Genomic DNA, 26,221 nt, shown 5'->3' with positions numbered 1-26,221 from the left:
CCCTTCCCCCCGCGGCGCCTGCCTGCGCCTGCGCCGCGGCCCCGCGTCTCCCCCAGCGGTAGCGAAGGAGTTTGGAAGTTCAAAATGGCCGCCGCGGCGGAACCCGAGCAGCGAGCGCCCGAGTAAGAGAGCGGCAAGGAGGCTCCTCGCTATGGCGCCTCGGGAAGGGAGGGAGGCGGAGGAGAAGCGCGGGCGAGGGGTAGACGAGGCCCGGGTGGAGGAGGGAGAGGGGAGAAGGCGGCGGCTCCGGAGGAGAGGGGTTACCATAGGAGCCGCTGGCTGGCCGGCCGCCACGCCGTGAGGCGGCCCAGCGGGGTCGGGCTGCGGTAGTCGCCTCTCTCCGGTTGGGGACCGGGATAGGCGGGGGAGGAATGGAGGGGGGAGAAGTGGAGATGGGGAATTAAGGAAGGAAGGGGGGGGGGGGGGGGGTGGGATGTAACGATAAGGAGGCTGTGAGATGGGCGCGCGCGAGGCGGCCCGTTTGGTGTGGGGGGAGGGGAACCGGGACCTGGGGACCGGGACCGGGACCAGGACCAGGACCTGCGGGCGGGTGTCCTCAGTCCCGCGTGCGCCTTCCCGCCTCAAGGCGGAGGGGGTAGGGGGGGGGGGGTGTGTATAGGGGGGGTTAGGCCTCAGGAGCGGCCCGCCCGAGTCTCGCTCCGGCACCTCCTGCCCCTCCCCGGGGAGGCGGGTTGTGCCGCGGGAGAGGAAGCGGCGGGGGTTGGAAGGGGGAGGGGGGGGAATATCCTCTTTCTCCGCGTGTTTGTGAGGCCGCTGCCATCCCGAGCCGGGGTCGGGCATCCCTGAGGCGAAGCCGGGCAGGCGCTCCCCGGGATACCAGCTCCCCACCACCACTCCCCCAACCCGTTGGGCCGCGGCTGTGTCCGAGTGAGGCCTCCTCCAACGTGGGGGTCGGGGAGCCGGGTCAGCCGGTGCCTCGGGGCTGCCTTTCCGCCCGCAGCCGCTGCCCGCCCTGCGGCGAGCTCACCTCCCCGGAGTCCCGGGCGCTCTCGCGTTGTGAAGAGCGTCTGTGCTGGTGGAAGCAAAAAGCGATTTGTTGCCGCCAGCCCCTCCTTCCAGCCCTCGAAATGACTGGCAACTCCCGGCTCCCGTTGGGAAGCGAAGATGGAGCTGCCGCCTCCCCGACGGAGCGGGTCTCTGGGGGTGCATTTCCCGGGCTGACCCCGTTAGCGTTTAGAGGTTTGGGTTTGTCGATGCTCTTTCTTCTCTGGGACTTTTTCCCGGAGGTGACAGCTCGGTGCCTACTTTATTGCTGCTCTTCTCTCGGCAAACATTTTTTGCCATATGATCCGATTTCTGTATTTCTTTTCTCCCTTTAAAAGAAACGATTTGAGACTTTTTTATTTTTGTTAATCTTGGAAGTAGGTAAACAGGTGAGGAGAAGCAGTGGTTACACTTAAGCCATGTAAAACACATGAGCACATGAAGTATTTAGGATTGTATAAAGAAACATAGTTCAGAGCAATAAGCTCTAGGAATGGAGCTCTCTGGCGATAGGAAGTCTGAATGTAGGAAAATCTGGGTGAAATCTCTGCAAATCTTCAAGGACTTCCTCTCATTCTCCCTTAATTCAGAAGTAAGGAAAGGTGGGACTGTAACAAGATCATGTCACTATTCCTCTGCTAAAGCCATTAACACCCAAATATGTAGTTACTGAGCTACCTTATTACCTGCTGAAATCTTCTTAAAAGGTTTCTTATCCATGTCATTACACCTCGGAAGCGTTTCAAATGAAGTAAATGATTTATCTGTGTTTTGATAAAGTTACTTGAAATAAACAGATTCTTGTCCATTAATAAACTCTTAAAACTCTCTTAAAATATTTTATGCATGTTGACAAAATTAATAGTAATTTTACAGTTGAGGTGCAAATGCAAAGAGAGCTGACGGTTGTTTCAGCAGCCTCCTGCAGCCGGAGTTGCTGCTGTAGTGCTGTGTCTCCTCTGGTGCCTTGGCTATCAGCTTGCTTTTGTGGAATCTAAAGTGAGATTACATAGCACTGAACTACATACAGTAATGAAATACCTTCCTTACAGATTTCAGTTTAACTTTCTTCTACTAGAGCAGACTTGATCTGAACGAATTTGAATGGATGTGATTTTTGTTGTTCTGTAATATCTTTATAGTGTGTTGAAGTATCATTGATGTGTTATCAGGGACTTACACAACACCCTGCATCTCACTAAAAGAAATTTTGAAAGATGCAGAACTCCCTTAAAATTCTGCTTTTGACATTTCTGTGCCCTTTAGCCAACTTATACCATTGACATACTTGCTCTGGGTTGTAAATCCAGTTGAAAAAGTTTACATGTAATACATTTTCCCTTTTTCAGTTCTTCTGTGCCAAGTGCAAGTAGAGCAAGCTCATTTTAAGGCATTCACTCTTCCTTTCTGATACTCTGTTGTAATGGTGTGGAGTGTTAGGAGGAAGCAGTTAAGAAAAATGCCCTTCTTTCTATCTGCTTTGAGTAAACAGCAGTAGTGAGAAAGATAAAGAAGAAAAAGAATACAGTATTCTAACTTAAGTCTCTGAATATTGCATATTTTTAAGTCCGTTCCCTTAAGAAATACCCCATTTTGGAGTACTAAAGTGTTAATGTTTTTAGCAAATAATTTCAGTCTATATTGCACAAAACTCTGGTTTATTTACTAGCACTAGACTTCACAATAACTCAAGCAGGAGAGAATCAGTAACTGTGTGCTGTTTGAATATCCTATCTATAACTAGGAAGACTTCAAACAAATGTGAATTGCCATCCTCTAAGCCTCGCTTAGGATACCTCTGCTGTATTTATTCTATTGGATCATGGGTCATATTCTGCAGAAACATCTGTTGTATTAAGCTAGTAGAGTTCATAATCTGTCTCTCCATTTCTCTGTACATCCCCCTCTTCACCACTCTTGAACATGTTCAGGGAATTTCTTTTCAATGAATGAGGCTTAGAATATATTTAGGTTACTGAAATGTTGGCTAGTACATTCTGAAACTGTAGCTTAAGTGAAGTGAGCCTCTAGAAGGGTGAACTCTGGTACCTATATTTGGCAAGTTTCCAGAAGGCAAACAGCCCTCTTGCCTCAGACAGTAATGGAATTGATATTCTGAAGGAGATCAATTTTTACAGCTAAATACTGTAAAAAACTTACTGGTAAGCCAGGTTTGAAAAGGAAGACAGTTTAAGTGAATGCATAAAGTCAGGACTTCATTTTATAGTTTTTGAAGTTATGAAGTACACTATTTAAATTGCTTGTTGCTGTGACTACCTCATTGAAATACTTATTTCTTTCTCAGAAGAAACACTCTACATTATTTTAATAACTGTCTGGAAGTTTCTTTTTTGCTTTTCTGGCCAGTGCTGTATTAAAGGTCTAAAGATTACAGTTGTGGTTTTGTTTGGTTTTTTTTTTTTTCTTCAGGAAGCTGTTAGTCTGCTGTATACTATCAGAAAACTTTTCTGAAATTAGACTTCCTTAATTGATCATGTTCCTCAGTAGTGTACCATGTACTGCATAAATAATATAAATGCAGTTCCTGATCTTCTAACAGGTGTGTACACTTAGAGCTAGCAGTTAAAAAAGAATCAGCTGACTCCAGGTGAGATTTTGCAAGGTGGTTTCATTAGGTGGTCAGTGTCATCCCTTGAAAAAAGTTTCCATCTTTGGAGCACAACTGTGTTTTGTCATTTGAAAATAAATTTAAAAGGCATAGCTTGGGTTAGTCATTAGAGTGGAAAAGTAGATAATGTAGATGATGGAGAGGAGGCATAAATACACAGCACTGTTGTGTACTAGTAAGAGGTACTGTCTGTAATGAACCTAAAGGCATAAGCATTGATTTCACCCATGTTTAGTTTTGTTAGTGCATTTGCTGTATCATCTTTCTGTAGTATTTTTTTTGCCATTGTGTTGTCTGTCTGTGAGGAAGTCTGTCTGCTGCTATATCTTAGTTACACTAGGAGTGCACTTTTAATCCTTCCAAAGATAGGTAAATGCCTGTTAGTTTCTACCATGAAAATGACTGTCAACATAAGATGGACTGCAACAAGATAGTACTGATACTCAGTTGTTGTTTTTTCCAGGGTTGAGGATGCTGATGCATCTGAGAAAAGTGTAAATGAAGAAAATGGGGAAGTATCAGAGGCAGACCAACCTCAGAACAAGCACAGCCGACACAAAAAAAAGAAACACAAACACCGAAGTAAACACAAGAAACATAAACATTCTTCAGAGGAAGATAAGGACAAAAAACATAAACACAGACACAAACATAAGAAACATAAACGAAAAGAGGTAGCTGATACCTCTGACAAGGAAGATGGACCAGCTAAAAGAACTAAAATTGATTTTTTAGCTCCTCTGGAAGACTTGGAGAAACAAAGAGCATTGTTGAAAGCTGAACTTGAAAACGAATTAATGGAAGGAAAAGTCCAGTCTGGGATGGGATTAATATTACAAGGTTATGAGTCTGGATCTGAAGAAGAGGGGGAGATTAATGAAAAAGTACGAAATGGAACAAAACCCACAACCAAGTCGAACGCTAAGGGGAAATTAGAACCTGTGGACAATAAAACTAGTTCCAAGAAAGGAAGTAAGAGTGAATCAAAAGAAAGGACTAGGCACAGATCTGACAAAAAGAAGAGCAAGGCAGGAGTTGATGGAATCAAAGAGAAGACAACTAGAAGCAAGTCCAAAGAGAGGAGGAAATCGAAAAGCCCTTATAAGAGAAGTAAATCCCAAGATCAGACAAGGAAATCTAGGTCTCCAATGCTTAAAAGACGATCTCAGGAGAAAAACAGGAAGTCTAAATCCCCTCCAGAAGATAGAAATAAGGTGGATGATAAAAGTAAGTCGAGAGATCGCAGAAAGTCTCCGGTTGTAAATGAAAACAAAAGCAGAGATCGTGGCAGAAAATCTAAATCTCCAACAGAACTAAGAAGCAAATCCAAAGATAGAAGATCACGGTCCAAAGATAGAAAACCTAGGAGATCAGAGACTGAAAAAGAAAAAAAGCCAATTAAATCTCCTTCTAAAGATGCTTCTTCAGGGAAAGAAAACAGGTCCCCTAGACGACCTGGACGTAGTCCAAAAGGAAGAAGCTTATCTCCAAAACAACGGGAAAAGTCAAGAAGAAGCAGATCCCCTCTCTTTAACGATCGTAGATCTAAACAGAGTAAATCCCCCTCTCGAACGCGGTCTCCAGTTAGAAGAGTAAGGAGCAGGTCTGCAGAAAGGAAAAGAAGAGAATCAGAAAGGAGGCGTCTTTCTTCTCCCAGGTAAGTTAAAGTTGTAATGAACCGTCACAAAAATGTGTTACAGAATGAACTTCTAGTTTGTTGTTTGTTGTGTTCTGAAAATACCTATTTCAAAATGCAGTTGGATTGTGCTTTGCATTATGAGTTCACTTTGTAGGTATTCAGTTTTCAAAAAAATACTTCCTCCCCCCCCTCTGTCAGACATGCAAATTCAGCTTTGCTTGTTAGAATGCTGAATTATTTGCTGCTCACACCCTTACTGGAAACAAGTTTTGTAGCTTAGGATCTCCTTTTTGTTACTCAGTTCAATTCAGAATTTGGCTTTTGTTTCTTAGTTAACAGCTCTGTTGCATTCAGGAATTTTCTGAGGTGTGAGAGTCCCTTCCACTCTTACATGTGAGTGTTGGCTAAAAATGAGTAATTAACAGCTTATCTCCCTCCAAAAAAACCCTAATGATTGAGCCAGCTTGTGTGAATATTAAGCAAAACTTTTATATCAAGATATCCTTCTCACTGTTTTTACTAAAAATATTTTGTATTTTTTGTTCGCTCGAGTTATAGCAGCGTTTCTTTTTTATTGGTCTGTTTTGTATCATTACTGTATTTTGCGTATACTTCAAGGAGAAAGACTGAAATATTAAAAAAAGAATTAAAAAGATAATTTAGCTTACGAGAGCAGTTAATTTGAAATTTAATATAAGCCAGGAGACAATAATTACTATCATTGCCTTCTCTAAAGTAATAAGGTCTGGATGATAAGTTCCCAAGCAGAGAACAATCCAAGTGTATACATTTTTGGAAGTTAATTCATTAAATGTAAGAAGTTCAACTGGCAGAGGAGTTCAGCAGTGCTTCTGGATAATGAGTAATTTAAAACATTTTATCATGGGGCTTGGCTTCACCCACTCCCAGAATTAAGAACACAGAAGTATGAATTTTAAACCATAGATTGGAACCACAAAGATTTAACTCAGTAAATAAGCACCTAGTAAGTGTGAGAGTCTTTCTGGGTTTGAGTTTGGTTTATCTTCTACAAGTACATTGTGAGTTTGCTTAGCAGTACTGCAGGTACTTTAGAGGACAGCCCCAGAGGTGTTGACCAGATTAAGCAATACTGTCAACACTAGCAGTTTATCTGACTGCTTTCTGGTGAATCAGGAGTGTATTGGTGCAACCACCAAGTTTCTTTGACGTAGAATTTGACTTCTGTAGCGTTTTTCCTGGTTTCCTTTCTCATGACAGCTTGATTTGCAGCCACTTTGAACTGGTTGACTAAATGCTATTTCAAGTGGTGCATTTGTCCAAAATTTTGATATCAAATTCATATTTCTCTTAACATTCGTGAGCAGCATGTGAATGTTAGGCTATTAAGAAATATTTTCTGCTGGCAGTGTTTGCAGATCGCTAGGAATTGTTACATCCTGAAGTAACTCCACCTATGTTGGGAGTTTTAACTGCATTAATTGCTCAGGCTTCCGGCGAATTTCAGGAGCTTTAATGAACAGTTTTAACCAAAAATTCCCAGTCATTTTATTTTCATGTTTGTTTCCAGTGTTCTTATCATGGAAGATACTTCTCAGGTCTTTGAATTAAGTTAATCACTATGTGATGTTACTATGAATTCTTTATCAGCTTCTACTTTTTATACCTGTGATGCCTGAACTGATCCATTTTTTTTTTAGATATTTCTATTGGGATTTGGCAGTAGAACCACTTTGTTAGTCAGGAAGCCTGGAGATAATGGTTCATCCTGTGATTTTTTTGGGTAATGTTGTTCACAAGAGCATAACAGAAATTAAATGGGTTAGAAGGATAAGCCTGTTCCACTATTTGAGTCTACAGTGATTTCTTGTAGAAACTGCCAGTACTCCTGCATGTGCATAAATTTTCCTTCTGCCCCACTGCTTACTGTTTTAAGCCAGTTCTGCATGCCTGTTCGTTATGCATAGCCGAGGTAACTGAAGCTAACAGTCTCAAAATAAATTAAAAAAACTATTACTGAAATGGAATTAATCTTTCAGACACAAGAGATTTTGTTCACTGAAGACACCTGAAATAATTTTTCCCAATTTGGTTTTTAAAGGAAAAAAAGGAAGGCGGGGGGAGAAGAAATAAGGTAGCAACAATTTATTTGAACAGTACTTTCCAAAGATTTCTGTTGCAGCTTCATTAGTATTGTTAACTTTTTTTAACATCTTTTGAATTTTTGATTGAAGCCTCATTGATATGGAATACAATTAAACCTTTTAATGTAGTTGTCCCAGCAAGGATTATTTTTTCTTGAATAATCATGAATCTGTATACACAAGAACAAAGAAATTTTCAGTGGCACACAATGTCAAACTTGAATTATTTTTTAATTTGAGAAGGGTTAGTTTACATGTTAATTAAAAATTTTAGAATTTTCAGCTGCTGTATTACAGTCTTTGAAATGTTGGAGACATTGAAGTTCTAGCGCCCAGCTGGAAATAGACATTAAGGTAGTAGCTGTGGAGCAGCATGGTCTTCAATTTCAGTACTGTATTGTAAGGGTGCTGAGAAAGTTCTCAAAACTTAGTGTTGGGGTTTTATTTATTGTTTAAATTCCATTTCTGATAAACATGAGAACAGACCACTATTTATGTAAGACTTAAACAGAAGCTTTGTTTTAAAACCTCTCGTAGCTTTGTGATAGTGGTTCACGAGCTCAGTTTCCAGAGTTGCCCCGAGAGAGGCCTGCATATGGACGTATTTATCAGGGTGGGCAGACCCTTTGTCAGAAGGGCAGCCAGCTCTGTGACTCCCCTTAGCCATCCCTTCCTCAGAAGCCCAGCTGGTGGTCCCTCACCTGCAGTAGTAGTTTTAAGTGAGCTTTTGAAAGGAATCGTGATTTTTTTTTTGTTGTTGTTTGTTTGTTTTCATCTTGCTTCTGATTATACTACCGCTCTCTTCTTCTCTTTTAAGAACACGGACCAGAGATGATATTTTATCTCGACGTGAGAGATCAAAAGATGTCAGCCCACCCAGCAGATGGTCCCCATCCAGAAGGAGGTCTCGGACCCCCATTAGAAGGAGGTCTCGTACACCCCTGAGGCGTAGCCGATCTCCGAGAAGGCGGAGCAGGTCTCCTCGGAGGAGGTGAGGACACGTTGCTTTTTTTTAATGTTTTGTAAATATTACTAAAAGAATAAAGGTTACTATCTTACATGTAAAAAAATACGATGCCTTTTTTGGTTCACATGTATATGTATGCTAGTGTAGTTGAATTAATGTTGTCCTACATAAATTCATTTGTCCTCATTTTTGAGTCATTACCTACCTTTATGTTTTATAAATAGGTTTTGGTCCTTTTAGTCAAATAAGACAAACTCAACCAAACCCCAAAACCCCTCTTTTATTCTTTCCAGGGATAGAGGTCGAAGAAGTAGATCTCGCCTTCGAAGGAGGTCCAGATCACGTGGTGGCCATAGACGTAGGAGCAGAAGCAAGGTTAAAGAAGACAAATTTAAAGGTAGTCTTTCTGAGGGTATGAAAGCTGAACAGGAGTCTTCATCAGATGAAAAGTAAGAATTAATTTTTAACTTTAACTGATTATCTAAAAATACAGATCCACTAATAGAGAAAGAACAGACATTTATCTTTAGGGGTGGTTTTTTTTTGTTGCCACCTGAAACCATTATCATGTTTTAGTACTTCTGATCTTGTCAAATTACTGTTAAGGTGATCTAACAAACTTTGGAGTATGCAGGATATACCAAGATGTATAGTGGGCTGACTTGAGGGGATGGTATGTTGCTGTTTCTAATTTAGACCTCATTAGTATCTTTTGAAAATAATTTGGTCTGTGGAGGCTTGAGGAAAAACTGTAACAGCTGAAAGGATTAATTGCCATCTGCAAATTATTTTGTATTTGCTAAATATCTACTTAATCCAATTGCACAAGAGTATGCATCCTTAATCAAATTATCAAGGGTGAATGATGTAAGTCCCATCAAAGAGATCTCCAAAGAGATATTAAAGGATAAATTTTCTCTGTAAGGACATGTAAATGTACACACTGGGATTTAATACATCTTTGCTTTCTGAGTCAGTTGAATAGCTATTGTTTAATAGATTATGTGCTTTCTATGCCAAAGATCTGCATTTGGTAAAAATCAGTGGATAATCTTGTATTTATCGTGTTACATAACAAGTAATTTTTTTTTTTTTTTTTTTTTTTTTTTGTAGCCTTGAAGACTTTGATTTGGAGGAAGAGGATGAAGAAGCAGAGATCAGACAAAGAAGATTACAGCGGCAAGCAATTGTTCAGGTATATTATTGTATTATCATGTGAATGACAGAAAATAATTTTCTGGCTTTAGAGTAAAATGTGATAAAAGAAGGCTCTTAGCCTATTACTACATTAGGGTAGTAATTACTGTTTTTCCAGTTTATTGTAAATGTTGATCTTGGTTAAACTTTACACTTAGATTGCAACAGTGTTGCTTTCAAGACTGAAGCAACTCTTCTGTGAGTCTTTTGTGCTACAGTTCAACATTCTCTGACAGTCCTGTCACATCTTTAAAATGTTTTTCAATTACCTTAATCTGAGCCTTTCTTTTTAGCTGTATCATTGATACTATAATGTCAATATAGCATTAAGTTACATATCAATTAACCTAACTGGTCAGTTTGTTTCAAGTAGAAATTGTCCATTTCCAAAATATAGAGCTACTGACATGGGTTCCCTCTTCGTGAAAGCAAATAACGTATTCAGTTACATGTGTGAATTCACATGAACATGTTATTCCTGGTAGTGTCAAGTAATATGTGATTGAGGCCACTGAAAGGGAGCTGTGGCTGAAGGGTATGTAATTCTACAGCAGAGGATGGGTGTTTATATATTTAAAGTTGGGATTTGGCACAAAGTTAGGTCATTATAAGCAAAATGCTATAGCGTATTTACTTAATATGTAATTGTAGAAAAATGTAGAAATATAGAAAATGTAGAAAAAATGGTTGTGATGTGCAGCTGACTTCAGCAATAAAAATACAGCTCATTGCCTTTTTTACAAAGCCCACTGAAAAATCCTTTAGAACTGTGACTGAGCAAAACAAGATAAAAATATATTCATTTTAAAGGTAAGTTACAGCTGTAGGTCCACGCAGGAAGCAAATTCCAAAGCTTCATTCCCTAAATAGGAAACCTCTACTTGTGTTATTGAATGGTTCAACCTTCATACTGAGTGGTATCAGTGGTTATTAAATTTGACTTTTAACTTTTGGGAGAGGAAGTGACATTTGTATAATTTCATACTACTTGAGTTTAAAAAAATTGTAAAGGTTTTATCTTAAACTTTTTTAGTGCATCTGAAATTTTCAACAAGAATTAATGAGCAGGTTGTACAATTCAAATAAAAACCTGTATTGAAAAACTACTTTTCTGTACCATAGCACTAGTAAAAATTATTCTAGGATGCAAGATCATTAATTTTTCCTTAAAAAACTATTTCACTACTTGTGTGCTAGAATAGTTTAGTAATGAATCTGTTGGTACTGATGGTTTGTCATAACAAAAAATAGAAATAGAAGTAGGTTTTTACAGAAATGTAAAAGCATGAAGGACACATGAGTTTTTCAGTCGATTTCTATGGTCTGGGCTGTGCTGCATTGTGGCAAAATGAGCTTTCAAAAGCTATATCCCATTCTGCAAGTAATTTGTTGCCATCAGAGTTGTAGGTGATTATGATAGCAAAGATAAAGGTTTAGCACACACTGTTGGAAGAGTGAATATGAAAGGTTTAAATTGTTAGAAGCTATGATAGTGAGATTACTAATTAAATCTCCTTTTAGAAATACAAAGGCCAGACAGAAGACAGCAATATATCTGTGCCATCTGAACCAAGCAGTCCTCAAAGCAGTACTCGCAGTCGCTCTAACTCGCCAGATGACATCCTAGAAAGAGTTGCTGCTGATGTTAAAGAGTACGAACGGGAAAATGTGGACACATTTGAGGCATCAGTAAAAGCCAAGCACAACCTCATGACAGTTGAACAGAACAATGGTAAGAATCTGAAATCTCACATTATAGTGCAATTTATGAAAGCTCAACTTGTAAGCAGAGTGCTTAAAAGGAGCATTTTGCTTAATCTCCTAATATAGTCCCAGACTTGGAAGTAAATTGACTTTTTGGATAGAATTTGAGAATGTTTCCATGAATATTAGAGTACTTAAGGTGTAACATAAACATGAAGCTTGCTTGCTAAGAGGGATAATACAAATAGATCATGCTCTCTCTATTTCTAATAACTCAACACAATTCATACTATAAAATAGGAACAGCAAATAGTGTCTATCTTTATAGTTAAGAACCACCCTTTATAACTTGATGGTTTTTCTTCTCACATATGTTGTTTTCTTAGAAGCTTAATGCAGTTCTAGTCTTTATTTTGTGATGGATTGGAAACCATACACCTTTTGTCTTTTTTTTTTTTTTTTCAAAGCCACTGTGTTAGAAGAGTACAGGTGTGTCTGTAGTAATTTAGGATGATGAAGGGTTTTGAGAGTCATTGCTAGTAGGACCATTTTAATGTCATAACTTCTTGCTGGAGAAATGGCTATTTCTTCTCTGTGTGTAATCTGTGGTACAACAATACTGAAATGATATGTACCTTGAAACAAAACCTACCGTGTGCCTGCTGCTGCAAAAGTAACCTACAGTATCTCCCAGTGCACCTTCCTTCTTTCCTTTTTTTTTTTTTTCCTTTTTTTCTTTTGAAAGTGGATTACCATACGTCTTCCTGGGAGCCAGAAGGTGTGACTATTTGCTCTATGGACATATTTGAGCTAGTTTCAACCACTTCAGTTTCTTTTTACAGTTTAATTGCAATAGTGTGCTCTTTAACAAGGGCTGTGAAACCTGTCCAACCCCTCAGGAGATGGACATTTAGCTTGTATCTCATGTCATGCTCTAGCTATATCCTTGAGGGCTAAACGTGGAGATACTTCTCTTTGAAGTAAGAAAGCTGCTTAACTTTGAGACTGCTATGCTGCTCTGTGCTTTGTCCTGATTTTGCCTTGAGCAGCATGTTTTCAGGTTGTTCTCCCACAATGTAGGTGAAAAGAACTCTCTTACACACTTTTGTGTATTTTATATTTTGTATCCTTTATTTGCATACGACAACTCTGGACTTAGTCTTCTAAAAGATAGTATCTTTTCCCCTTTTTGTCAGAGGCATGTACTGCTTTCTAATTTTGGTTAGTAAGGTGTATGAAAATATACCTGTTAACTACATAAACATTTTTAAGCTACAAAAAAGGTTTGTTACACTCAAATCTGGGAATTTCATATGTTGGTAGGGTTCTGGGCTGGAGGTGGCTACAACAACAGATGTAAGTAGTGGACCATCTTTTTGTAAGAACTATTTTTAATTTAGTAGAAGTAGGATAGGAAGTTGTCCAGAAAGTAGCTGGTAACTCATTATAGTCCAGTGCAAGTGTAACTGGAACTAAGAAAATTTGAGAAAGTTGATGGAAGGATCTGTATCTTGATTGGTGTCAGCATGATGGATGAAAGTTTTTGATGCTGTCAGAAGATTTCAGTCCAATTATTTTATGTGAAAGTGGCTGGTTATATGTATCATGAGACCTGAAGCATCTAAGGAAAATGATTTATCTTTCTCCATTGCTTAATTCCCTAAAGGGAGTGCCTGTGATGCACCATGGTCATGAGGGATGCTACCATAATGTGTGTTTGAAATAGTTTGAAGTTTATTTGTTCTCACTAACATGTACTTAATTTATATTTCTTTGCTTTTATCTTATCAACCAAGTAAAATGTCTTGGGGACTTTAAAGATCATTAAAAGGTGAGAAAGGGATAATCTTGCCCACATTACCAATATTTCTCTTAAATGTAATAGTTAACATTCTTTTTTTGAGTAAAAGCTACATGAGGACCTTTTTGACAGGGTTGAAGAAAACGCTTTCCAAAGAAATAACTTCTGGGCTTTACAACTTTTTTTTAAGTAAAACCCTTGTGATTAGCAGAAAAGCTTGAACTCGTATAACAAAAACATGATGCACACAATCATTTTATTTCTTTTTTTATATATGTGGTCATTATCTGTAGTTTGTGTAAGTATGTACTTTTTTGAGGTGTCTTTTTTTTAAGTGATTTGAAGAATTAACCAGTCTGAGTTTTGTATCTCTAGAATGTAAAATTGTATTTGCTAGAAATGTTAGTAGAGCTACCTTTCTGTCTACATACTGATTTTAGATTATATTGTAAAAATACCAAGTCACAAATTATGCTGATAACAGAGTTATTAGTTTCTTACCTTTTCATGCTAAGTAATCTAAATTTTATTTTAAGGTTCAGCTCAGAAGAAACTGCTAGCTCCAGATATGTTCACAGAATCAGATGATATGTTTGCTGCATACTTTGATGTAGGTAATTCTTGGAGATTAAATGTATGATTTTATTTGCTTGGGGTTTTTTTAGGATGTTACTGTCACTTGATGGTTGTGTGAACTTGCATTTGTAAAAGCATGTGTTAGAGTGGATGGTATGTTCTGAATCTTTTGATCAGCCATGGCAAGAAAGTTCTTATTTAATATTTCAATGAAGGAAATCCTTCTGAAATCAGTCGGAGCTTTCCCAGAATAACTCACCAGGGAATTCACCTGCTGTTCTAAAATATATAGTATATATATATGTGTGTCTATAGATAACAGTACAGAGTAACAAATCTGTTTCTGGGTTAATTTTTATGTTAGTGTTACCATGCTGCTTGGTTCTGATTATGTGGGTTTTTCCAAAGGTTTATATATGGTTAATTAAAAAGTGTCGAAGATATTTTAATTTGCTAATGATGCTGTGCTGGAGTGGGTGAAGGGGGTGTGTGTGCTTTTAAAAACTTGAAAATTACAACTAGGTATTTAAATGACTTGCAAGTGGGCAGTTCTCCCATCCAGAAGCTGTTGTTCAACTGAAGGTATTTGTTACTACTCATAGATTTGAATTGGTTGTAATATACTGCCAAGTCTGTTCAGATATGTCAACAGCAGTTGTAATAATTTTCTGATCATAAATATAATAATATGAGATCTGTGAAGTGACACTGAATGAGTGGAAATTCACGACTTACAGTTCCATTTTCCCTGAAAATTGTTTTTTTACTTCAAACGTATACAAAAAAAGTCCTAATCAAATGGTCAAAAATGGCATTCTAAAATTACTTGTATAAATTCCTTATGGGCATTAATTAAAACATTACTCATTTATGTTTAGTAATAGTTCTATTGGTTGTTCCCATCCTCTTCCTTGCATCAATCTTCAGATACTGCTATGTAAATAGCATTTTGTGTGCAGTAGTTTATCTCTTCTACAAGTTAAGTGTGTTTGTACTGTGGCTGGTAGGAACAGTGTTGCAGGAGTAAAAGGTCTTTTGGTAAGCAAACAGCAAGGAAAAACCAAGAGCAAACAAGCAAAGCTGCTGCTTTTAATTTCAGAGTGCTCGTCTAAGGGCTGCTGGGTTTGGAAAAGACTTCAAAGAAAACCCCAATCTCAGGGATAACTGGACGGATGCAGAAGGCTATTACCGTAAGTTGTGTTTGTTGATTTGGAAGGTGCTGAATGGAAAAGATAGCAACATTTCAGTCCTTTTTATAAATGAGTCTTATGTAAATGTACCATAGTGCCATATAGCGGTGTGTAATGTATTGTAAGGATCGAGTATGCAGGTTTTAACTTCAATTAGGGAAAGACCTCAGACTTCTAGAATCCAAGTTTCTGCCCCGTAATTTCCAAGGTGCTAAAAACATTGTGCGCTATGAAATTAACTGATGAAGACTGTTTGCCCCATTTTTCTGAATTATACAGAATGGTTTATTTTTCATAAAAGGTTTCGTTACGTGTGTGACTAAAAACTCTTTAAATTGCTTGATTTCATCCTTCAGGTGTTAATATAGGTGAAGTTCTAGATAAACGTTACAATGTCTATGGTTACACTGGTCAGGGAGTCTTCAGTAACGTAGTGCGAGCCAGGGACATGGCAAGAGCCAACCAAGAAGTAGCAGTTAAAATCATCAGGAACAATGAACTTATGTAAGTAACATTTTTGTTTAATAATAATAAAGTGTGTGTAATGGAAGTCTTTTCATGATGTGATTTGCATCTCCCTTTGTTTCAAGTGAAGTAACAGATTACAGCTGTGATTCCTGCCTTTTCTGCTAATATGAGCCAGATAATGAATGGGAAGCGCCTGAGGACAATGTATCCACGCTTCTGTACAGCTATCACAGGAGAAGGGTACTTGCGTTTTCATCAGGCACTTTCTCATTTGCAAAACTGCAGGGAACAGCAAGAAACAAGGTTACAAATTAATTACAAGGCCTGTGCAGCCCGAAAACTTTTGAGATGGAAGCCGTGAACTGTAAAAATTCTGGTTGGATGGACCAAATCAATTTGGCAGGCTATGGGTTAGCTCCTAATTGGTCCTCTGCAACTTATAAAAGGCCCTCTATACAACAATTATTTTTGTATTTTCCCTTTGTATTCATATAAGATATGTGAAAAGGGATGGGACTCTTTCTGTTGAAAAAAAAAACCAAAAAGAGGTCTTACAGAATGAGTGCACATTAACACGTATGATCTACTAAACCTGTGATATGTGAGGACTTTTCTCTAGTAGTCATTTTCAGTATTTCTACAGTCATGCATAATGTCCTCTTCCATTAAAGACAACATAAATGAAAGTATCTTGCTTGGAAGTTTTAAAAGTTGTCTTGCTGTGTGTTCAACTGGGTTACTTTGAGTTATGTGGATATGTATCTAGAAAAGGGGGGAATGATGCTATTTCAGTTTGGTATGTCCTACAAATAATCAGTTTGAGTGTGTATTTGGCTTCATAGTCAGTGTAGCTTAAAACTTTTTTAAAATAATGCGTGTGATTAAATACTTTTTTTTAAAAAGTACGCTTCTCAAGTGAATGTTGGTTGAAATCATAGTGTCATATTACAGGAGAAAAGCTAATTTTAGCTTTACATGCAACTAGGGGGAGAGAATAAGTAAGTTACAGAAGTACAGTGAAGATCACAATCAAATAAACTTACTCATTGTGTAGGCAATGACAGCAAACCACTGTTTTGATTTTTGAAAGCCATAGTACAACTAAGTAATGGCAAGACGCTTCTCATTTATCAATATTATAACCCAGCAAATGAATTACTAAATATAAAAGTGGTTCTACAATTTCATTATTTTGTTTTCTAATAATATCTATTTGTTTTCAGGCAAAAAACTGGCCTAAAAGAACTGGAATTTTTGAAGAAGCTCAATGATGCAGATCCTGATGACAAGTTTCATTGTTTACGGTTGTTCAGGCATTTCTACCACAAACAACATCTCTGTCTGGTGTTTGAACCACTCAGGTAGGATGACAGATGTTAGGGGTTCTCTGTAAAAAGTAAAGTACTGCTGAGTGGTCTTTACCTTTCTGTGTTTGGCTTTTCTTTTGATACCTTGTTCTGTATCCAGAATCCACAGACTACTGAACTGTTTCTGTCTTGTGTAAAGAATTATTGTGAACTTCCTGCCTGGACAGTATCTGAAACATAATGTAATCTGAAAATAATGTATTCTCACCAGTGCTCATCTTAAGATTTATTTTGTGTGTTTGTCAAAATATTTGTATTAGTTTTTGTAATTCTTTAAGTGTTTGGATTAAGAATGCATTCCCTGAGAGGTTCAGCAAATCCTGTATATCATATGAAGAATAGATATATAAGAGCAGTCTAATGAAAACAATTATTCCAGTGCTTTCTTTGCATGCTCATTTTTTTGTTTAAATGATTAGGCTGTTTTGCCAGGTTAGTTGTAGTAACAGTTTTGTGATAAATCTGAATATATTGATGGCTTTAGTTCCCATTCCTGCATAGAGACATCCATAGCTCATAACCCTAAGCTTTTTGTTTGTCATATTTTAATTTTTGCCTTATTAGAGGTGAAGATATGTTAATGTGTTGAAGTGATGCAAATTTTATGAAATTACTATTATATTTTTATTAATAAGCCATAAACAAATTCTTTCCTTCCATTGCATTATCTTCTTCTAACACACTTGTACATTATTTATATGCAATGATGTTATTGTTGGGAAATTGTGGTGGTTTTACCTGCTGCTTAAGTCATCAAAAAAATTGCCTCATCAACTTACCTCTTTTGCATGCTTCATAATTTATTCAGTAAACAAGTACAAAGGCAGTGCAGTTGTTAAGAGAATGCTGTTTGTGTGCAAATAATTCCTCTCAAATTAATCTTGATTTAGAAGTATGTTCTGAAATAAGTAAGTTCAGTCTAATAAGTAATTACACAGTATAGGACAGATCTCATTCACCAGCATTTTTATCTCATGGCTGTAGCTAACAAAGCAGTATGTGTGTTGAATGCTGCTTTTCTCCAAAAAAGTGTAATGCTCACTGGTTTCTTCGTTTGTCTTACAGCTTGGGATGATGCTGTATTTTTTCTTTAAGATCTTTTCTGTTTCTCTCTCCCTTTCTTTTAATAGTATGAATTTACGAGAGGTGCTAAAAAAGTATGGGAAAGATGTTGGGCTCCATATTAAAGCTGTGCGTTCCTACAGCCAGCAGTTGTTCCTGGCTTTAAAACTTCTTAAAAGATGCAATATCTTACATGCAGATATTAAACCAGATAATATTTTGGTAAGTAAGAAATAATTTAAACTTGTTTTACATAGTCTGTAGTATAAAATGAAATATTTGAAGCTAATATAATTCTGTTAATTTAGATGAAATAAAAATTGACTTGGGCTGAAAATGTTAAGGGTTCATGTTTTGATATAAAATGCTATCATGGTACAATAGTAAGTAGGAAATATAATCCAGCATCTAAATAAGATCTTATTTAGTATCTTCTTTCTCAAACAAATCTGCATCCAATGGAATCTTCTTAGAAAGCAGATCTTCCAATGTAACACAGTATCCTTAGGAGAAGTCTTGGGACGTTTTTCATCAGTAGCTGAAAAATGTTCTTGTTTTCTGCAGAGTGGAAGAAAGTTGTTTGAGTCTGAATGAAAATAATGCTTATGTGAATAAGGAGGAAAAGTCCCTAATGCCTTTATTTTGCCTTTTCTGTTTCTATTAAACATTCTGAGAAATAGAAAGTGTGAGAGCTACATCAGAGGAATCGGGCCTCTTTCCTTTGGTTTCCTCAGTAGTCATCCCCGTAACAAATGCAGATTTTTATTTTAGTTAAAGTGTTCTTCCCATCATAACAGTAAAATGTACTGTGTGGGTATAAGATACACAAATAATATGCTGGTTTGTGAGTGGTATTCTGGATACTAGAGTTGGAAATCTAAACATGTACAGTTTCAGTATCTGTAATGAAATTCAGGTTCACCAAGGATATTTTGGTAAGGGAAAAGCATGTGAAACTGACCTTTTTTGTATTTTGTAGGATCTTAAGACATTAGCTGTCACTTTCCGTTTAAGAAGGTTTCAGTTTCCATGGAATACAGAGAGGAAGAATTTGAAAAATGGGACGAACTTGTAATTTAATGGCCAAAAGTTTTTTTGTTACTTTTACAATGCTATTGGTGATTCTGTCTACAAATAGTGTTAATGGATATTTATGTTTAACTTTCAGGTTAATGAGTCTAAAACAATATTGAAGCTTTGTGATTTTGGATCAGCTTCTCATGTTGCAGATAATGACATCACCCCATATCTAGTTAGTAGATTTTATCGAGCTCCAGAAATCAGTAAGTACATTCAGTATGGCTACATGTATCTTGAGCAATAGAGGAGCATACCAGTACTACAAACTGAGAATTTGACTTCAATTTACTCTGTTTGGTCTTAGCAAAACACCACTCTGGAAACATAATGGCATTCAAAAATTCAGACTTTGAAAGCATGCTTGTGTGGCTCTTCGTGTAGGGTGGTGGTCAGCTCAGTGAGGACAGGGAGAAGACATTCTGATTTCTATAGTTACAGTTTAATTTAGAGTTCTGAGTTCTTGTTTTTTACTAATTTAATTCATGCTGATTAGTTAGGTAGAAACCTGCCTTTCTAAAACAGATGCAGTAAAAGTTAAAAGGCTTTCATAATTTTTTATGGTGACTTCTTATTCCTAAGTGAAGAAGCACCAGCAGTTTCAAAATAAGAATTACTTCATCTTGTCTGGTTTTGTGATGTATCTTTTAAGGCTGCCTTTATGGAATTAATTGTAATTGCTCTGTTTCAGTTATAGGAAAAATGTATGACTATGGTATAGATATGTGGTCTGTAGGCTGCACATTATATGAACTTTATACAGGAAAAATACTCTTTCCTGGAAAAACCAATAACCATATGTTGAAACTAGCCATGGATCTCAAAGGAAAGATGCCAAACAAGGTAAGAAAAATAATTATGGGATTTTTAACTAATATCTGAAATTGCTGTAATAAACAGTAGAACTTGCTTCCTTTTTTCCCCTGAATTCTATTTCCTGTCATATAAATCTCTTATCAATAAGTAAATATTAGACATCACTCTAACTGTATAGTTTTTACTGATGTAAAAATCTTACAACATGAAATTATACAGCTTTTTTTTCATAGACTAAGTATAAAGTGAAAGCAGAAACGTTACAAGCACTGACCTGAAAAAATATGTAAGTCAAAGGAAGAGACTGCTCTTTTTCAGCTGGTTTGAACTTGTATTTTTCATTTGGTCTAGGCACTACTTTTTGATATTATATATCAAGATATCCTGTATTTTTCATTAGTATTCAATTATTCATGTTGCAATGATTTTGTAGACATTGACACTAATTGGAATTTGTAAGACACAAACAACTTGCCTGAAACTTGTGCCTCTCCTTTGTTTTCAGATGATTCGAAAAGGTGTGTTCAAAGATCAGCACTTTGATCAAAATCTCAATTTTATGTATATAGAAGTAGATAAAGTGACAGAAAGGGTAAGTCTTTATCCACCTACTACTTTTTTCCAAACGTTGCTACTACTGCAGTCTTTCAATCATATTTTGGCATTTTCCTTAAAAATAATACTTCATAAACGCTCAGAATGTGCTTTTGCAGCAACATTGAGAGGTTACGTAGTTATGAAGTAGCAACAGCAACTGTTCCTATGATTTAGGAATCTGTTTAAGAGAAATCTTAAGTTCAGTCTTGGTAGGTATACAGGGTATCTCCACATAATCTATCCCTAAGTTAGTCATAAAAGAAATTCTGCCTTCGTTTTAGGGAAGGATGTCCAGCTTCATTATAATGTGCTTATGTTGCAGTAGGTCTCTTACTTCTGGTATTATTTTAACAAGAGTCTGTTTTGGGGTTGGTCTCTTTTCCCAGGCAACTCTCAGCAAGACAAGAGGGCACGGTCTCAAGTTGTGCTGGGGGAGGTTTAGGTTGGACATTAGAAAGAATTTCTTTACTGAGAGGGTTGGAATGGGCTGCCCAGGGAAGTGGTTGATTCTCCGTCCCTGGAGATATTTAAAAAGAGCCTGGATGTGGCACTCAGTGCCATGGTCTGGGACTTGATGATCTCTGAGGTCCCTTCCAACCCAGCCGATTCTATGATTCTATTCTGTGATTCTATTTACCAAGAACGACAGGGTCAGTGGTCAGCTCTGAGACATTTCCACATGGAATCCAAATTTGTCAGTTCCCAGTTACCTGGGATGGTTAGGTTCTTGTGTGCCCTTGCTGTTGGCAAAAGATGGAGCCTGTCCCACCCCTGACAGAATTATTGTCACTCATCTTGTGCCTCATGAGGATATGTGAGGCCAGGTTGTGACAAAGGGCGTTGCTTATCAGATGTGAGAGAACCCTCTCAACAGCAGCACAAACGTTGCTGCTGAAGCACTGTGGAAGGGATAAGGGCTTTGTGCATGACTTCTGTTCTACAAGGTTGCCATTTTTGTATTTGTAGGAGAAAGTTACTGTTATGAGCACCATTAATCCAACCAAGGACCTGTTAGCAGACTTGATTGGGTGCCAACGACTCCCCGAAGACCAGCGTAAAAAAGTACACCAGCTAAAGGACTTGTTGGACCAGATTCTAATGTTAGACCCAGCTAAACGGATTAGCATCAACCAGGCTCTGCAGCATGCCTTCATCCAGGAAAAAATATAAACCAGATGAAGAAGTTCAAAGGGTTTGAGTAATTAAGATACAAAGACTGAAGAGATTTCACAGCAGTTATTAATGTATATAAACATAAATATTTGCCCTGCAAAGTTGAGGAAGAAATGACACATTTGAATTAACAACAAGGCTGATATTTCTTTTAGAAATGTTAGAGTAATTCTGTTTTGTGTCTTACGTGAAAATTTTCACTGTAGAACCGTTTTAATTGCCAAGACTGCACAGAAGTACAATGCTAATGTATATGGTTGCAGTTCATATATATTATAAAAAACAAAAAAGCATCTGTTATAAAAAAAGAAAAAAAGGAAAAAAAAAAAAAAAAAAAAAGAGCGGTAATACTGGGTGGTTGATTTGTTTTTAGCAGACTTGGCTTCATTTTTGTCTTTAAAAAATGGCCAGCATAAATGCTGTTTATATTCACATTTTCCTAGGTGTGTGTGTGCAGGCCACAGCAGCATGCCCTTGGTGTAGTCAGTGCCGAAGGGGGTCTGTTCCTTCTTGAGCCTGCCCGCAGGGATGGTCTCCTCTTTTAAAGCAGGTTGTGTACAACTTTCAGTACACTGAAGGTAAGCTAACCCATCAACATCACCGGTGTTTAAGCTGTTATTTTACTGGAACAACTGACAAATGAGAGACAATAGCATTGTGGCAGAATTCCCTGCATGTTTGATAAATGGTCTTGTTTTATTTTCTGGCATTGCAACCGTGGCATAGTTACAACTTCTGTTCTGTTCATCACATTTAAAATTTTGAGAGTGCGCACTTGATGGATAGAGCGCCTTCAGTGTACTGTTTCTTATTACTTTAATTTTTTTAATCAACTTGCTATAGACTTTGTATACATTTTGTTAAATACAGTTCACTATGACATAGAACCAATACTTAAGGAAGAGTTTTCATTTAGTAATTACCTATGTTGGGATCTCATTCGAAAGACCTTATATCTAAAGGATAGACAACATAATGAAAATTTTTAACTATTTGTATGTCATTTTGAAAGTGTACTGCTTTATGCTAAAAGTGTTTCATTTGTTCATTGTTTTCATTATTTGTGATCATGTTGTCTTTCAATACAGGCATAAACCTTCCACTCTTGAACAAAGCAGCTGCTTTTTAAAAGCGGTAATTGCTTCTTTACCTTTTATTTCTTTTGTAAATGAGGCTTTTCTTTAAGAAATGTGACTTTAAAGTGTTGTCTCTTGCATAAAACAGTTGACACTTACTTATTGTAAAGTGAAGATTGTTCTGCTGCATGTAAAGTGGACCATGCAGATTTCTGTATGTTTTCAGTATGCATCATTAGATAATAAAGTCTTTTGTGAACAAGGCATTTGTAGCCATTTTTAAAAGAATCTGTCTTCAGTGATGGTAAATCAGGTAATTTATAAGAACCTCCCCTGCATTTTCTAATAATCACTTAATTAGAGGGATTATTAAACATTATTATCTTTGGCAGAACTATAGGCTATGTTAATTAGATAAATATTTATCACTGCTTAAACAAAAACAAAGCAAAAAGCCCTACAGATACTGTCTGTCTGCTTTCATTGTAATGAAATTATTCCTGTAGGACATGGGATTAAATTCAGGCTTTAACTAATGTTTGTGCTGTTTTTCTCACTTTTCCTTTTGATGGTGCTGAAAGAGAAAAAGGAAAGCGAGTCACAGGCCACTCAACGCCTACTCCATGGGTCTGATTTGCTGAGACACCAACTTCACCTTCCTAACAAGGTTATTTCTGACAGCATGTGTAGATAAACATTTAGCAACAAGTTAAAACAGCTTGAAACATTTGAGTTAGCTGTGCAGCTTGAGGAAACCAGAATCAAACTTTTCAGGTCCATGCTGCTGTTCTAGTGTTCTCTTTGAAAATGTTAAGAACTTCACCTTTCCATTTTTATTAATATATTCCAAAAAGCTGTGAAAACCCCACTGGTTTCACATACTTTATATTACTACTTCAAACTAAGAAGGGTTTTTGTGTCCATCTAGGTACATAATGGCAGCAGTCATGCACTCTTAGTGCACTCAGGAATGGAAAAATGACACAAAGCTGTCATTCTGCTGGTGGGGAATGCCCCACCAAGGAGATGTAATGAACTAACTACGAAAACAAGCAGGAGATGGGTGGTTTTGTATGCCTATTTGGAACCTTCAACCTGTCTCTCCTCAATATATATTGTACAATTCTTGATTTAAAAAAAAAATCCTTATATATGCATATTTAGGTATCTTGCTCATAGAGGAGATAAAGTAGCTTGCTCATAGAAGAAATAAAGTAACTTTGATGTTTTATGAAAGACTAGTTGCTTGCTAGTTAAATAGAGGAGTTAACTTGCACTTCTACAGCATAGGCAGACCTTCTGAAGCAGTTTTACACAGATGTAGTGATAGCTTAGGCTTTATGTTGCTTTGTACTTTATTCTTAAAATAGGAATATAAAACAATGAAATGAGTTGGTGATACAGAAACAAAGCAGTAGGAAAGATGCCCCTTAATGCCTACAGAACTGTTTTAAGCTATTCTGGAGAAGCGTAAAGTTGCTCGTTTACTTGTTCTTTGTGTTGTAGGTGCAGTTCAAAAGAAGATGATGGCTACCAGAAGACATGAACAAAGGTTTCTGTCCTATAAAAGATATGAAAAATACTTTTCTTTTAGTTCTGTCTTAATCTTTTTGTTTCCAGCATTCCAATTCAGAATTAACACTGCTGCAGTACTGATAATTTCTGAAACATTCTGTAAAAGAAATCATTGCATAGATGTGCTTTTATTTGGTTTTCATTTCTGATTCAATATTGGGTCTTTTTAATTTTGATTAAATGTAGGTAAATAAACATTACTGTATAAATGCAGGTTTCTTAAAATGAGAGAATGATCAGTGCAAAATGTATGACACTTAGGAAGAAATCTGCAGTTGTGTCTGGTTAAAATCCTTGTGTTTTAACTGGTAAATATTTAAGTAGATTATGCACTTTCTTCTTCAGAAGTTTCCTTATATATTTTAATTCTGTTGGACCTTATTGTTGATATGGAGGCCAGCTGACAGGTGTTACTAAAACCAAGCGTATTTCAGTCCTTCAGAATGAGTTTCAGCTGTTACTTGTTGCTGGAAAGATAGAAAATCTTTTAGTTCTGTCTTGAGAAGCCTCTGGAATTGGGGACTTCTTGACACTGCTGGGGAACCTCTTCAGTTTTAGGCAACATCTGTCCCAACAGCCCGTGGTCTCTGAGGAGAGCAAAGTAGCTGCCAATGCCACTGCTGTCAGCTGAATGCCAGCTCTTGCAGCTTGGTGCAAACAGAACAGTTGTGCAACAGAGGTTTTGTCTTGAAATATATCTCAGCTGATCTAAGAGGGAGGATAATTTTTCTTTCCCTCCTACACGTGAAGATGTGATTTCTGTCTTCACCTGACATCCCACACATAGAAAGTTTGGCTGACTCTACCATGCTAATTTCAGTTTCTTGCTCCCTTATGGTGACAAGGAGCTAAACATTTAACATAATTAGTTTCCCAAGCATTCCTAATAAACAACATACCCGCCCTATGCAGTCAGAATGTGTTTTAATTGATGTATGCTCCTATAATTTTAAAATTAAGAACTGGTTTTGATAGAATCTAATGGCTTCTTTAAAACCTTTCTTTAATAATGCTTTATCTCCATATGTAGGGTAAGTGGCATTAAACCTCTGAAGAAGCATTATGTGTATATGGATGGGTACACAGAAGGCAAACCAGTTTGTGATACTACTGGAGATAGAGCCATCTTCTACAGTATGTGTAAAATTGTAACTTGGGTGGAAAATGTTGGGAAGTGGCAATTGCTTGAAATTAATAAAGTATATTTAGAACTTAAGTCCTGTCTTCTGTGGTGTTTACAGATGTCAACCTGCAAAGCTGCTAAACAGATGAGCAGTTTTTAAATGCACTAAAACCAAAGTGTAGTTCTTTGAATGGGGTTGTCTGCTTAAGTAGCAGAGGCATTAAATAATCTGTGTAAAGGTCTTCCTGGGTATGTGTCAAATGGAGCTGTTGTCTTTTGTTAAATTGCCTCCCTCCTAGTTTTGATAAAACTGACAGTAAATGTCTAGTGGATTTCTCTGATTTTCCCCCTATGCCTTATTTTACCTTTTATAGAGAGTTCTAGCCTGTGTGAGGTTAGGGGGTGAAAGAATTACATTGTATTAGAGAGAACAGAAGCCAGGTATAATTGTACACTTATCTTTGTAAGAAAAGAGTGAGGCTAATCACATGGGAGAAGCAGCATGGAGTGTGTATTTTCCTTTTTTGTGAATTATATATCACATTATTAACCTAAGTGTATTTAACTGCTTGAAAGTCCAGTGCAGAGTGACCAAGATGATTGAGGGAGTGGAACATCTCCTTTATGAGGAGAGACTGAAAGAGCTGTCTCTCTTCACCTTGGAGAAGAAGAGAATGAAGGGTGACCTCAGTAATGTTTATAAATATGTAAGGGACAAGGGCCAGGAGGGCAGAGTCAGGATTTCCTCAGGGGTGACTAACAACAGGACAAGGGGCAATGGGTAGAAACTGGAGCATAGGCAGTTCCATATAAATATTAGGAAGAATTTTTTCACTGTGAGGGTGACAGAGCGCTGGCACAGGCTGCCCAGGGGGGTTGTGGAGTCTCCTTCCCTGGAGACATTAAAAACCAACCTGGATGTGTTCCTGTGTGACCTCCTGTAGGTGACCCTGCTCTGACAAGGAGGACTGGACTCTGTGATCTTTCAAGGTCCCTTCCAACCCTTAACTTTCTATGATTCTATTTCTTATACTCATTATGTGGGTACAGAAAGGA

The 26,221-nt window shown here is 37.5% G+C and overlaps 1 protein-coding gene across 3 annotated transcripts; it reads left to right on the top strand.

The window, feature by feature from the left end:
* PRP4K (pre-mRNA processing factor kinase PRP4K) lies at positions 1 to 25,258 on the top strand. 3 transcript variants are annotated; one of them, XR_011724387.1, is made up of 19 exons: positions 1 to 122; positions 4,098 to 5,291; positions 8,214 to 8,387; positions 8,657 to 8,812; positions 9,477 to 9,558; positions 11,082 to 11,292; positions 13,602 to 13,675; positions 14,741 to 14,831; positions 15,188 to 15,335; positions 16,523 to 16,660; positions 17,797 to 17,950; positions 18,897 to 19,011; positions 19,497 to 19,648; positions 20,127 to 20,213; positions 21,185 to 21,969; positions 22,480 to 22,525; positions 23,049 to 23,134; positions 23,974 to 24,019; positions 25,073 to 25,258. XR_011724387.1 is itself a non-coding variant. In XM_071736526.1 (15 exons), the coding sequence occupies exons 1-15, from the start codon at positions 85 to 87 to the stop codon at positions 21,386 to 21,388; spliced, it is 3,018 nt and encodes a 1,005-aa protein (XP_071592627.1). In that variant the 5' UTR covers positions 1 to 84; the 3' UTR covers positions 21,389 to 22,731. The 3 variants fall into 3 exon arrangements, 1 of the variants encoding a protein (XP_071592627.1); XR_011724386.1 differs by having other exon boundaries at positions 21,185 to 22,525; XM_071736526.1 differs by lacking the exons at positions 23,049 to 23,134; positions 23,974 to 24,019; positions 25,073 to 25,258 and having other exon boundaries at positions 21,185 to 22,731.
* Positions 25,259 to 26,221: the final 963 nt, after the last annotated feature.

This window comes from Heliangelus exortis, chromosome 2 (genome assembly GCF_036169615.1).
Source record: "Heliangelus exortis chromosome 2, bHelExo1.hap1, whole genome shotgun sequence".
In the NCBI taxonomy this organism is placed as follows: domain Eukaryota; kingdom Metazoa; phylum Chordata; class Aves; order Apodiformes; family Trochilidae; genus Heliangelus; species Heliangelus exortis.
The sequence above is the reverse complement of the archived record's forward strand: the minus strand, read 5'-3'. Positions and strand labels throughout refer to the sequence as shown.

Bases quoted from the DNA above. Each gene is read 5' to 3' on its own strand.
- PRP4K (XM_071736526.1), top strand. From the start codon at position 85: ATGGCCGCCGCGGCGGAACCCGAGCAGCGAGCGCCCGA. The intron at 11,293-13,601 runs GTAAGAATCTGA...TTTTATTTTAAG, and splicing joins GACAGTTGAACAGAACAATG to GTTCAGCTCAGAAGAAACTG. The intron at 15,336-16,522 runs GTAAGTAACATT...ATTTGTTTTCAG, and splicing joins ATCAGGAACAATGAACTTAT to GCAAAAAACTGGCCTAAAAG.